We start from the raw sequence: 12,750 nt of genomic DNA, 5'->3' as shown, positions 1-12,750 counted from the left end.
TTCATTAATTTAGGCTAATCTTGTTAGGAACTGGTTCCTGAATTATTAAATTTACTATTTTCCTTTAAATAATGAATTGATAACAGATTAACTGAAATTTGACATCTAAAAGTTAATACAGTGTATACCTAAAAACAATTTGACATCTAAAAGTTACAGTGTATACCTAAAAACAATATCTAAAGGGTATAACAGGTAGAACCTCAATTTTATATTATTATAATTGTCATTATGGATTTATTTCTTTACTGTAGGTAAAATAATAACAGACAACAATGATATTATATAAACACAGCCATTTATAGTTCAGATAGGTAAACAAGAATATGACGCTAATCATAAATGTAATATGGGATAACTCATTTCAAGCATTCTGTGACAAGACAAATAAAGAAGATTATACAGTGGCAGATCCAGGGGGGGGGGGGGGGGGGGGGGTCCGAGGTTGGAACCCCCCTTTTTTTGGACGATCAATGCATTCGAATGGGAACATATAGTTGGAACACCCCCCCCCCCCCCCTTTTGTCCAAGGTTAGGAACCCCCCATTTAAAATGGCTGGATCCGCCACGAATTATGGTACAGATATGCTTAACACTTTTTGCCTTGATCTTTACAATTTTGCAAATCACATTCATTTACTTCATGGAAAGTTTGCGGTCCTGTAGTTGATAAAATTCTCAGTGATATTGTTGGCATTTTTCAAAACAACCTCTACTCTTTTTTATTGGGAAAATAATTTTCATCAAATTGGGAAATTTAGAATAAACCATGAATTTGACTGAAACTTCAATTTACAGACCCCCTTTCAAGAGTCAAACTCTGCTTTGGAATAAGACCCTTTTTTGTTAGTGATGATACATAAATAGACCCTTAAATCTGCACGTATAGTAATTTTAGGCATGAAAATGTATAAATCATTAAATGAGTGTTTTTTCAGTTTGAATTCATGCACAATTACTACTGAGACTGCACTGTTTGGGAAAAAAGTTGTCTATTTTGGAATAGTTTTAAGCCATTTTGTTTTCAAATTGGGATTCTTCTCCAGGGGAAAAAGCCTTTATTCTCCATTAATTTAAGGCAAACAATATCACTGATTCTTGAATGTTGGTATAAATTGGCCTCTGACACAGGCATGCCAGGAGCTGCTACAAAGTCAAATCAGACCACCTATAATCTCAACTTGGACCATCTAGTCATATCATTATCTTTACCTACCCAAGGTCAGTGGTTTTCTCCAGGTACTACGGCTTCACAAAATGGCCAGTAAAGGTGATAGTTGTGTTACACACTGATGATATCACTGGTGTCTTTATAACTAGTATTAAATATCTGCAGGCCTATTTTACAAGCAACTGCAGAGAGTGGCCTGGGACAATGTTAACTATCTTATCTATTGGTACAATTTACATCTTGTACATTTCCCTTGTATTTGTCAAAAGGGACAAAAATCACCAGTGGTGGATCCAGAACTTTTCATAAGGGGGGCCCGCTGACTGACCTAAAAGGGGGGGGGGGCTCCAGTCATGCTTCAGTGATTCCCAATATAATCAACCAAATTTTTCTCACAAAAGAGGAGGCTTGTGACTTTTTTTTCGGTTTCTATATTTGGAACAACAACCACACTACAACTTCACAATTTTAAATCATATTCAAAATCGTGTTAAAATATGTTAGAACAAATTTAGTAAAACTGACCTGTTTCAGCCATTTTTTTTTACTGTCAAAAATATGCATCACCAGAATAGTTGTTGAGAAAAACTCAGAATGGTTACATGAAGTACAGCTATGTTGGTTGTCTGTCAGACACCGCATCTTCAAGACATGGGACTGTCATGTATGTTTTCTGTAGTTTTTGTGACAAACCAGCTAGTTAAGATTAACTGGGTTCTTACATAAAATTGGATTGTTCAAACTCAATTCATTCAACATTCTATTGACAATTCTTTTTATACAACCTTAATATATAAAGATAAAAACAGTCCTAGCTTTTTACATTTAATCACTAATTTTAAAAACTGCATTTTAAAACTTAAAGGGAAACTTCGCAAAAAAATAAAAAATTGATATTATGTCCATTCTGTATAAAAATGCTCAAATTTATAAATATTAAAGTTTTATTCCGCTAGATAAGAGATCACCATCGATTTTAAATTTTGAGTATCAGTTCTCTGCGTTCCGCCATTTTGTTATCTTGTCCGAATAAAATCACGATATGTCTATAAACCACAAAGAAACAAAACTACAGTAACCGATGTAGTCGTAATTACGTGTCGATATCTTGTCAATCGTACGGTTGTTTTATCTGACTAACTAACTTGATACGGAAAATGTTCTTATTTTTTTTAATAACCATATAGTCTGTTATTTTTAAACTGTTAATATTGGAATTAGTTAAAAAGTCAAAGTTCAAATCATAAATAAGTGTTCCGTGAAAATTGTTTTCGAAAATCTAATTAGTTCATAATTCTTTAAGTAATATACTTTATTAAAATAAATTAGGATCTTCGCTCCACTGATCACCCGCATGGCTAAAGGTATTACTCCCGAAGGTATTGTGAGGGGTGTAAGGTGACACGTCCAGGTATTCAAGCGATTTCCTGTCGGGCTTGCAAGTTCATGCATCGTTTCACTTCTGTAGGTATTGATCAGTGTACACGGCCGATAACTTATAACTTTCCATTTTGAACTATCAGGTGCATGTATAATATACATCTCTGTCTTGCGTGTCCGAAAGTGATATAATATACTAGTCATTATACTTAACTCATACGCTTGTTTATAAATAAAATTTCTGGTGTAAAGAATATTATTTATAAAAAAATAAATGATACCAAAAAAAAACCCCAAAAAAAATTGAAGATATACAAATCTATTTACATATTTTTTTCCAAGGGTTAATTGGGGAAAATGTAATATATACTCGTTGTCAATAGTAAAGGACATATTGGATCATACCAGAAAAGTTGATTAAAAAAATGTGCGCACTTGTCGGCGATTCGTTTCTACGCCTGGATAGAAAGTTACGGAACTATAGCGCAATTTAAAATATATACATGTATACATTGAACATAAGAAAGAAACATACATTTTGTGCAAATTGGGGTAAAAGTTTTATAAATAAACTAGTCCACGTATGCCAACAGTATGTTATCATCCAATTCGATAGACTATTGTATACCAAAAGAAGAAAGAGAAGAGGACCAACTTGCTTTGGTTCATCGAAGTTATGAACATAGTAAAATCACAGATTTATATATCAATTAGATTGTTCTCGAATAAAGGAAGAAATTCGTCATCACCACAATTGTTCCGACATATGCAACTGGACGTACACTAATAATCCCCAAGGAATGTAAATATTTTCTAGGAAAGCTATTGAGTATTCGGGATTTATTTTCTTTCTTGATTTTCAATGACAGCAAATTTAAAGAATAAATTGCTTGTCGGATATTTGTCCGCTTTAGGGATATTCTTGCCAGTTGAACAGACTTATAATTACATTCAAAAATAGGGAAAGATGACATTAAATTCGTTGTCTTTTGTTTTTAAACATCTTTGGTCAAATAGTTATTAAGTATTATACGTTGTGAGACGAAGACTATTTTAATAAGGACGTCCCCGATTATGATTAAATTTGGTTGACGTTTTTTACACTTGATAAAAAAATTCGTAATTTTTCGATTCCATTCCAAGAAGACCTTAAATTTGCTGTCAATTTTTTAAAACCTCTCAAGTACAAAAGTATTTTTTCTTTATTCGTACATATTATATTCCGCTTCGGTAGAGTTATCTTCAGATAGTTCCAGTTATAAATTAATATATGGCTTTCAAAAGTCTAAATCTAAGTGTTCTCGTACATTTTTTCGCCTAATAAAGTCAAATAAAAATACTTTGGTAAAGCTTTTTCTATTTTCTAAGTTCTCCTTTTTATTAGACATCAATCAAGGACAACAGGTGTATATCATTTCAATCTGACATATGAATTAAGTTTCCCTGTCTTTAACCGAAAATTGTGTATTTCTTAGTAAATTAACTTATTTGAATTCAAATAAATAATAGCACCAAATATAATTAAATAATTCTACGGCGATCAATTTGTATGTGTCACCAACTTGAATATATATTTTAAATGTGTGTATTAAATGCTCCCTTGTTTTATAATTCACTGATCCGAATAGACAGTCACACCTGGCAAGGTATGCCCTAGAGGCGTGTTTAAATACCGAAGTGCAAATAACAATTTAACTTTCAACAAGCCATCTACGAGTTTTGCCACAGAACCGTGAATACACACATCGTATCAACCAAGTCATAGCAGAGATAGTAACAGGTCAATAAGAGTACACCAACATATTGTCTTTACAGATTATTGTACTTTACTTTGTTCACCTTATAAGTCCGAAAATGCATTAATTAAAAATAAATTTATAACTTTTTGTGTTGTCTACAAAAATAATTCGAATATATACGTTTAACATAGAAAATTTGTCTCATGAATATGTACAATTGAACGTCTGTGCGTTTTATCTTCTTATTATCGGATGGTTATTAGATAAAGCATAAGTCATCGGCGCGCTTACGATTACGTTAAAATATGATTAAAAACCAAGACTTTTAATGATTGTATTTTAAATCCCGGCATGCAAAAACCAGGAGAAAACGTCACGACCTACAGGAAGTAGTTAATATTTTTTCATTAAATATTGAATTTCTCCTTTATTACTGCACATATAGCGATAAAACTTTGTGAATATATATATAATGTCATAATGAACATATTTAAACCATAAGTAAAAAATCGTGAATTTTCCCTTTAAGAAATAAGGTCTTTTGTAGAAACCAAGTGCCAATCTGAAAAAAAATCAAAATATAAGAATTTCAGCGCATGAAACATCAACCAAAAACTATTTACTATTTAGTTTTAGTACTGAAAAGAATTAAATAACTTTTTTATGAGTCAAGCAATCACCAGAACCACAACTTTATAAATTACTCATTTCCAGATTTGATAGTCATTTCCTGTTCGTGTACTGATTAAGTTTTTTCTTCACACGAAAACATATGACAACGTTTTTTGACATACGAAAATCGCAAAATAATCGGAATTAGTAAAAAATCATAGTTAGCCTTGATAAATCTAGATGTCTACAAACATTCGATAGAACATGCTTTAAAAATTTTGAGTACACACGTGAATAAAAACTCCACTGAAAACCGTAAGAAGTGAAAATTGTTATTAGTACGAAAACATATTACACGATGATATGTATATACATTGTATATGTCAAAGTATAAAATCAGGGTGAAACTCTGTTTGTTAAAGCTACATTTGTATAAGTACCATTTGTTTAAACTTTTACATGTCATACCATTTGTTAGGTTCAAAATTATCAAGAGTATAAAAAACTTTGAACAAATTTAACTATAAAAAAAATCTGCCATCAACAGACAACACCAAGTCTCACAAATGACAAAAGATAACCATTGAAGAGTACTTCTTGGGTGAAGCACCATTATTTTAAAGTATATTTACACTTTATGACGTAGTGAGCATTTGTCAGAACCACTCCTCAATCACAATGGCCTAAATGATTTATCTAGAGAATACAAAGGTTTTATATTTGTAGAGTATCTTCACTATGCCACTAGAAGAAGGGAGGTTATGTAAGGCAACTTTTGCCCTGAGCTGATTCTGGTTCCCTGAGGCCCAGTTTGGATGTCTACCTGGTGTGGTCAGAACCAAAGTGGGATTCACAGGTGGAGCCACCAAGAATGCTACCTATCGTAACATGTAAGACATTATAATGATCTGATAAAGGATTAGTCTGTTATAGATTTGTATTATATTACCTTGATTACAGCTTAAAAGATATGTGAGTTATAATTTATTTGGTCAAATTTAATCTTATGGAAAAAAATAACACTTGCTTCATTTTATCAATGAGTGTTGAATTTTGAATTTTATATGTTTTTGGTTTATTCTCTAAATGATATTTACCTTTGTATAGATAACAACAAATATATTCTAATCTGTTCATTAAAATTTCTTGAAACATGCTGTAAACCAACTTATGTTTGAATATTTTATTTCGCGTTCTGCCAATTCTAGCCGATTTCGCAGCGCTTTAATTTCGTTAAGTAAGCAAAAATCCAATTTTTCATATTAAAGACAATTTATATATTAGCGATAGTTTTATACTCTAAAATGAATTGCACGCAAAAATTAGTTGGTTTACAGTTTATGGGGAAAATAGGAATAAGTTTTACTCTGAAAAACAGTTACATGTTCTTATATTTTATCATTTAATTTTGCAGAAATGATTAATATGTTTTAATTGTAGAATTATTTAATTTAGATTGGTAAGGTTATAAAGTCATGTAAATGAATGAATGGTACAATGTACATGTAGGTAAGATAGGGAGAACATTATGCTCAAAATGTTAAATTTTATATATACTGCATTCAAATCGTAATGAACTGATTTCAACTGTCAAGTATTTTGCAGTGGAGATCATACAGAGAGTATCAGCTTAGAGTATGATCCCAATAAGATAAGCTATGGTGATCTGCTGAATAAATTTTGGTCATTCCACAATCCTACTTCATCTCATGGAACCCAGTACATGTCAGCCATCTTTTATCATAACACTAAACAGAAAATAGAAGCAGAAGAATCTAAGAACGAACAGCAGAAGGAAATGGTACGACCAATAGTCACTCAGATAAAGAAAGCTGATACCTTTTATGATGCAGAAGAGTAAGATATACTAAAGACATATACAAGTACTGTGGATTCATTTATTTTCGTGGGCACCAAATTTTGTAGATTTAGCAAAACTTGCATTTTTGGTAATTCGTTGATCATTTAAATACATGGTTTATCTGTACATGCTAAATCAATGAAAATTGGTACCCCACAACTAATAATGAATCCACAGTAATACAAACTGGGGACCCGTTGGTACAAGTGTAGGTGGATTGAGAAATAATTGTATAATTCGGAAAATCAAATTTTATGTTTTTGTCAAAGTCAACATACAAGCCATAAGAAAATTAGTTCTTCAATATTTAAATTCCTACATTTATACATGAAATCCACAAAAATTGGTGATCCACGGACAATAATGAATCCACAGTACCTTTGAGACAACAACCATCTTTATAGAGGTTCAACCTTACAAACATGCATGACACACGTAGAAAGTTAATACACATCAAATGTCATCAGATGTAGGAAGTTAAAGCTTATGAACATCTCATATAAGAAGTGAAAGCTTACAAACAAAAACAATTCATATAAGAGATTAAAGGTTACAAACATAAATAACTCATATAAGAGGTCAAAGCATAAACAACTCATATATATATACCAGTGCCTAAGCTGCTTTTCCTGTTGCACTACTGTTGTGTTGACCTCTTAGTGAGCTAATCGCTATAAAAACCAGTTAATTTGGTACATACCCCACCCATCCTGAAATTATATCCTTAAAATCCATTTATGCTTTACAGAAAAAGAAGTTTGCACAGCTGATTGATTGATTTATTGTTGGTGTTTAACACCACTATCATCTCAATTGGCTTAATCTGCAGTCAGTTTTTAGTAGTGGAGGAAGCCCAGAGAAAACCACAACAATTGACAGGAAAACTTACACTCCAAGTCAATTAAGATTGTACAGGATTGGAATTCACTACCTCAGCATTAGAAATACATTGTACAGTAGTTGAACTATTTTATTTTCAAATTAACTTAATTTTTGCTTTTATTCTTTTAGTTACCATCAAAAGTACCAATTGAGAAAGTATCATGAGATATTAGATTGCCTCAATCTAACTAATGAAGAGCTTATTACCTCCCCTGTTGCTTCCCGTTTAAATGGTTACCTAGGAGGATATGGATCAGCTAAAGCTTTTGAAGAGGTGAGTCAGCTTTTTAATTCATTTTGATAGCTAGTATCAATTTACACTTTCTTAATTTTCACTCTTGGGTATTTTTCATGAGATACAAATGGGTAACACTAATGCCTTATAAAGTCCTGACAATGTTCTGAGGATTGACCTGACCGGAGTGAGAAGGTTAAATATCTTTATGCCCCACCTACAATAGTAGAGGGGCATTATGTTTTCTGGTCTGTGCGTGTGTTCGTTCGTTCGTCTTATGCCCCACCTACGATAGTAGAGGGGCATTATGTTTTCTGGTCTGTGCGTCCGTTCGTTCGTTTGTCGGTCTGTCCTCGTTCAGGTTAAAGTTTTTGGTCAAGGTAGTTTTTGATGAAGTTGAAGTCCAATCAACTTTAAACTTAGTACACATGTTCCCTTTGATATGATCTTTCTAATTTTAATGCCAAATTAAGAGTTTTTACTCCTCCTTCATGGTCCACTGAACATAGAAAATGATAATGCGAGTGGGGCATTCCTGTACTTGGGACACATTCTTGTTTTTATTATTGAAAGGCTTTAGAACCAAGCAAGATGACAATATTTCATTAATAAATACAAGAGTAAAAATTTGAAAAACACATTTTTAAGAGTAAGAAAACTTGACCTGACCAACTTCAACTTTGTACTGACTAATGTCCTGACGGATATGAAACTGTGACTGAGAAAATTGAACGAGGTCACTATCTTTGTATATGTATTATCTAGTACAGTGTATATGCATGGTTAACTGTTTATTTCAGACTAATTGTAATTTGGATATGTGTTTAAGTATGTTATAATAAAATTGAGAATGGAAATGGGGAATGTGTCAAAGAGACAACAACCTGACCAAATAAAAAACAACAGCAGAGGGTCACCAACAGGTCTTCAATGTAGCGAGAAATTCCCGCACCCGGAGGCGTCCTTCAGCTGGCCCCTAAACAAATATATACTAGTCCAATGATAATGAACGCCATACTAATTTCCAAATTGTACACAAGAAACTAAAATTAAAATAATACAAGACTAACAAAGGCCAGAGGCTCCTGACTTGGGACAGGCGCAAAAATGCGGCGGGGTTAAACATGTTTGTGAGATCTCAACCCTCCCCCTATACCTCTAACCAATGTAGTAAAGTAAACGCATAACAATACGCACATTAAAATTCAGTTCAAGAGAAATCCGAGTCTGATGTCAGAAAATGTAACTAAAGAAAATAAACAAAATGACAATAATACATGAATAACAACAGACTACTAGCAGTTAACTGACATGCCAGCTCCAGACTTCAATTAAACTGACTGAAAGATTATGATTTCATCATATGAACATCAGGTACAATCCGTCCCGTTAGGGGTTTAGTATCATACCATCATAACATATATGAGAAGAACATAACCCGTGTCATGCCAACAACTGTTTTTAGAATAAATGTGTTTAGTTCCGATGCAAAGACCTTATCAGTGACTCAATATTAACGCCAAAATATGCAATCTTTAATGACTTGACAACAGTATCGTAATTATATCCCTTCTTAATAAGTCTATTCAAAGGTTTTGTAAGTTTCTGAGGTGAATACTGACACCTTTGTGCTTTATAAAGAATATTACCATAAAAAATTGGATGTGAAATACCTGAACGTATTAGAAGTCTGCATGTTGATCAATTATGAGAGTTTGAGTCAAATCAATAAATATGATTTTGACAGCTAGTGGCCCTTTAATTTCACTTTTTGTATTAAACTATAAAAATTACATACAGATTTTTTTTTTGATGTCAACAGTTTATTAAACATTTTTTTCTTGCAATATGAGTGAGTGCTGTAGAGAGGGTAACTTTATATATGCATTATAGCTTACTGTGGTCAGTAAATAGTCTGGTGTGTATTTTCTTTTTGTCATGTTAATCAACTGTTTGTATATTTCAGGAATGTGAAGATTTAGGACTTCCACAGAAAGTCAGATCCCTTGTGTCCAGGAAACTGCAAAATAAGCTTTAACCAGATGGAAAGAGACTTTTTCAATAGCATTGTACATTAATTTATAGACACAAAATTTGTGTCACACAAATTGTAATTGTAGATTTGATATTACCATTTTTTTTTCCATTCAAATTTTTTTCTATTTGATAAATAAATAAATAACAATGAAATTTACTGCAATGTAAGAAACTAATGCAATTATTTTGTTAAAGTTTTGTAAATTTTAAAAAATGCCAAAAATGGACATGATTAACATCATAATGAAATGAAAATTTGCAGTTTCAGTTAAACTAATTATTGTCTAGAGCATGGCATTCGACTGATTTAAGAAGTGACATTAATTTATATTGTTTTATTGTTGGTTTTGAATGATTTGCTGTGAAAATTGTGTGTTTTCATTAAAGTCTGAATTAACAGATTTCAAGAAACCCATTGTTGGGTATTAGAAAATATGCACAATCATAATTCTTTGACTTTATACAACTTGACAATTAACATCATAAATGTATGAAAAACAGAACTGAACAATTACTGAAATGCTTTGAAAACACCATTTGAATTAAATCAGAAAAATTAAAAAAAATCAATTTAAATGTACTTGAGATTAAAATAATTACATACAGGTATCCATTACAGGAATACTATATATGTCATAGATAAAATTTGCCATCTTTCTAGGCAGTCAAATTGAAGAAAACTTAAATTATTCAAACAAACCATTACTTTATTAAACTATTGTACAATTTATGCAGTGAAGTGCTCTATATTTCATATTTTATCTTCATAATTTTTCAATTTGTGTCTTTTTTAAGGATAAGGTTGTTTGTGGTTGATGTTATCACTGTCAATTATTTTTAGAAGTTCTTTTTTCCTTTTATATATATTTAATCAAACTAAGTAAATTCATATACTGTTGTTATAACATGATCTTAAACATTTATATTTGGTCATTTATGAAGATCATAAAGCAAATTTATTTTATGGTTGGATGTTAAGACTGATCTATAATTTTGTTTTTTTAGTACCATTGTGATAATATGCGTATCTGTGATTTCAATTAAATTAAACTACACAATGAGGTTTTTGTTTTATGGGTTTATTCCTGCATGTAGTGTTTTAAAAAAAACTTCAATTGTACAGATCTTTTTAGAGTTGTCATTTTATGTTATGGAACTTATAGTTGAATTGATATCTTATGTTGTGTTTTGTTTACTTTGGGTCTTTTTTAGCCATGGCGTTGTCAGTGAATTTTCCACTTATGAATTTGAATGTCCCTTTGGTATCTTTTACCACTCTTTTCCCTTGCTTTCCTTGCTGTTTCTCTGTTAAGGTAGATAGGGTGTCTTCCTCCATCTTGGATTTGGAAATACCAGAAATCAAGGTCTAGATCTTTAATAGAATGTGCAAATTTTTAGAGAAGTAGATAATTCATGTGTAAGAAATTCCACTTCTACATAGAAAATGACATGTTTTATCATATTTATGATTGTATTTTACAAAAAACAGAAATGTTTTGTTTGAACAATTTTTTTCCAACTTTGCCACATCAAATGCAAGGGCAGATAATTCAGATTAAGGTATTTTTACAATAGAATGTGTTAGGAATTTCTCTATTTTATTATGTAACAAGAAAACAGGTCCGGTGACCCCATTTTTTCTTTTTCTTAACTGAAAGCATACTATCAAAGCTATCTTCTCATATGTTATCTCAAAATTCTATGGTGTAGTTTACGCTTTATTGCAGAAAATTGGGGTTTCCATGCATAATCTATACAAAATTTGACAATTTTGAACACCGTGTAGCATGAAAAAAAGCCCGGTGACCCATTCTTTTTATTACTTTTTATTTAAAAGCATAATATAAACTTCATTTTGGCAAATTATTAAAAAATTCTATGGATTATAATTTAGACACCCCATCTACCTTAAGCATTATCATTGAGAAGTAACAACAAAGACTAGTCAGCTCAGAATCAGAATATTTTCATGTCTACTTGCATACTGTGACTTTGTGAACTAGCATCCGACTTGACATGTAGTTTTTGTACCTTGTTGAGGTTATATTTATATCACATTATTGTGCTATCAACCACAAACAATTGTAATACAATGTTTGACTGAAAATTTGCACTTCTCATACTTTTGTGATAAACTTTTTTCAGACATAGTCAAATTGAAATAACATGAAAAACCCTCATTGAACAAATATGTTCTGAAGTAAGAAGCTAAAAGAGAAATTTATTTTATGGTAACATATGTAAATATAAAAAGATGTGGTAAGATTGCCATTAGACAAGTCCCATTAAGGAGTAACTATAGGTCACCGTATGGCTTCAACTAAAATGTATGTGCTTGGTTTTTTCTCATCACTTGGCGTCCGTCGTCGTCGTTAACATTTTACATTTTGAACTTCTTCTAGAGAACCACTGAATGGAATGAAACCAAACAAGGCATGGATGTTCCTTATGAGGTGCTGACCAAGTGTTGTTACTTTGTAGACGATCCATCATCCAAGATGGCCGCCAGCTGGGGACTTAGTTTAACATAGGACCCTATGGGAAATGCATACAAATAACTTCTTTTAGAGAACCACTAAATGGAATGAAACCAAACATGGCATGAATGTTCCTTATGAGGTGCTGACCAAGTGTTGTTACTTTGTAGACGATCCATCATCCAAGATGGCCGCCAGCGGGGGACTTAGTTTAACATAGGACCCTATGGGAAATGCATACAAATAACTTCTTTTAGAGAACCACTTAATGGAATGAAACCAAACATGGCATGAATGTTCCTTATGAGGTGCTGACCAAGTGTTGTTACTTTGTAGCCAATCCATCATCCAAGATG

General features: G+C 32.0%; 1 protein-coding gene across 2 annotated transcripts in view; it reads left to right on the top strand.

Annotated features, from left to right (window-relative positions):
• The first annotated feature begins 66 nt into the window (after positions 1-66).
• Positions 67-12,750, top strand: part of LOC143080621 (peptide methionine sulfoxide reductase-like) — a 74,658-nt gene continuing 61,974 nt past the window's right edge. The window contains exons 1-5 of one of the 2 annotated variants that reach the window (XM_076256550.1): positions 67-195; positions 5,629-5,792; positions 6,508-6,759; positions 7,775-7,919; positions 9,847-9,965. In XM_076256550.1, the coding sequence (XP_076112665.1) occupies positions 6,626-6,759; positions 7,775-7,919; positions 9,847-9,918 (351 nt within the window). In that variant the 5' untranslated portion in view covers positions 67-195; positions 5,629-5,792; positions 6,508-6,625 and the 3' untranslated portion in view covers positions 9,919-9,965. Of the gene's footprint in view, positions 196-5,628; positions 5,793-6,507; positions 6,760-7,774; positions 7,920-9,846; positions 10,979-12,750 lie in introns of those variants that run through there. The other variant, XM_076256549.1, reaches the window with a different exon arrangement.

Source organism: Mytilus galloprovincialis, chromosome 6 (genome assembly GCF_965363235.1).
Source record: "Mytilus galloprovincialis chromosome 6, xbMytGall1.hap1.1, whole genome shotgun sequence".
NCBI classification, from domain to species: Eukaryota; Metazoa; Mollusca; class Bivalvia; order Mytilida; family Mytilidae; genus Mytilus; species Mytilus galloprovincialis.
The sequence above is the reverse complement of the archived record's forward strand: the minus strand, read 5'-3'. Positions and strand labels throughout refer to the sequence as shown.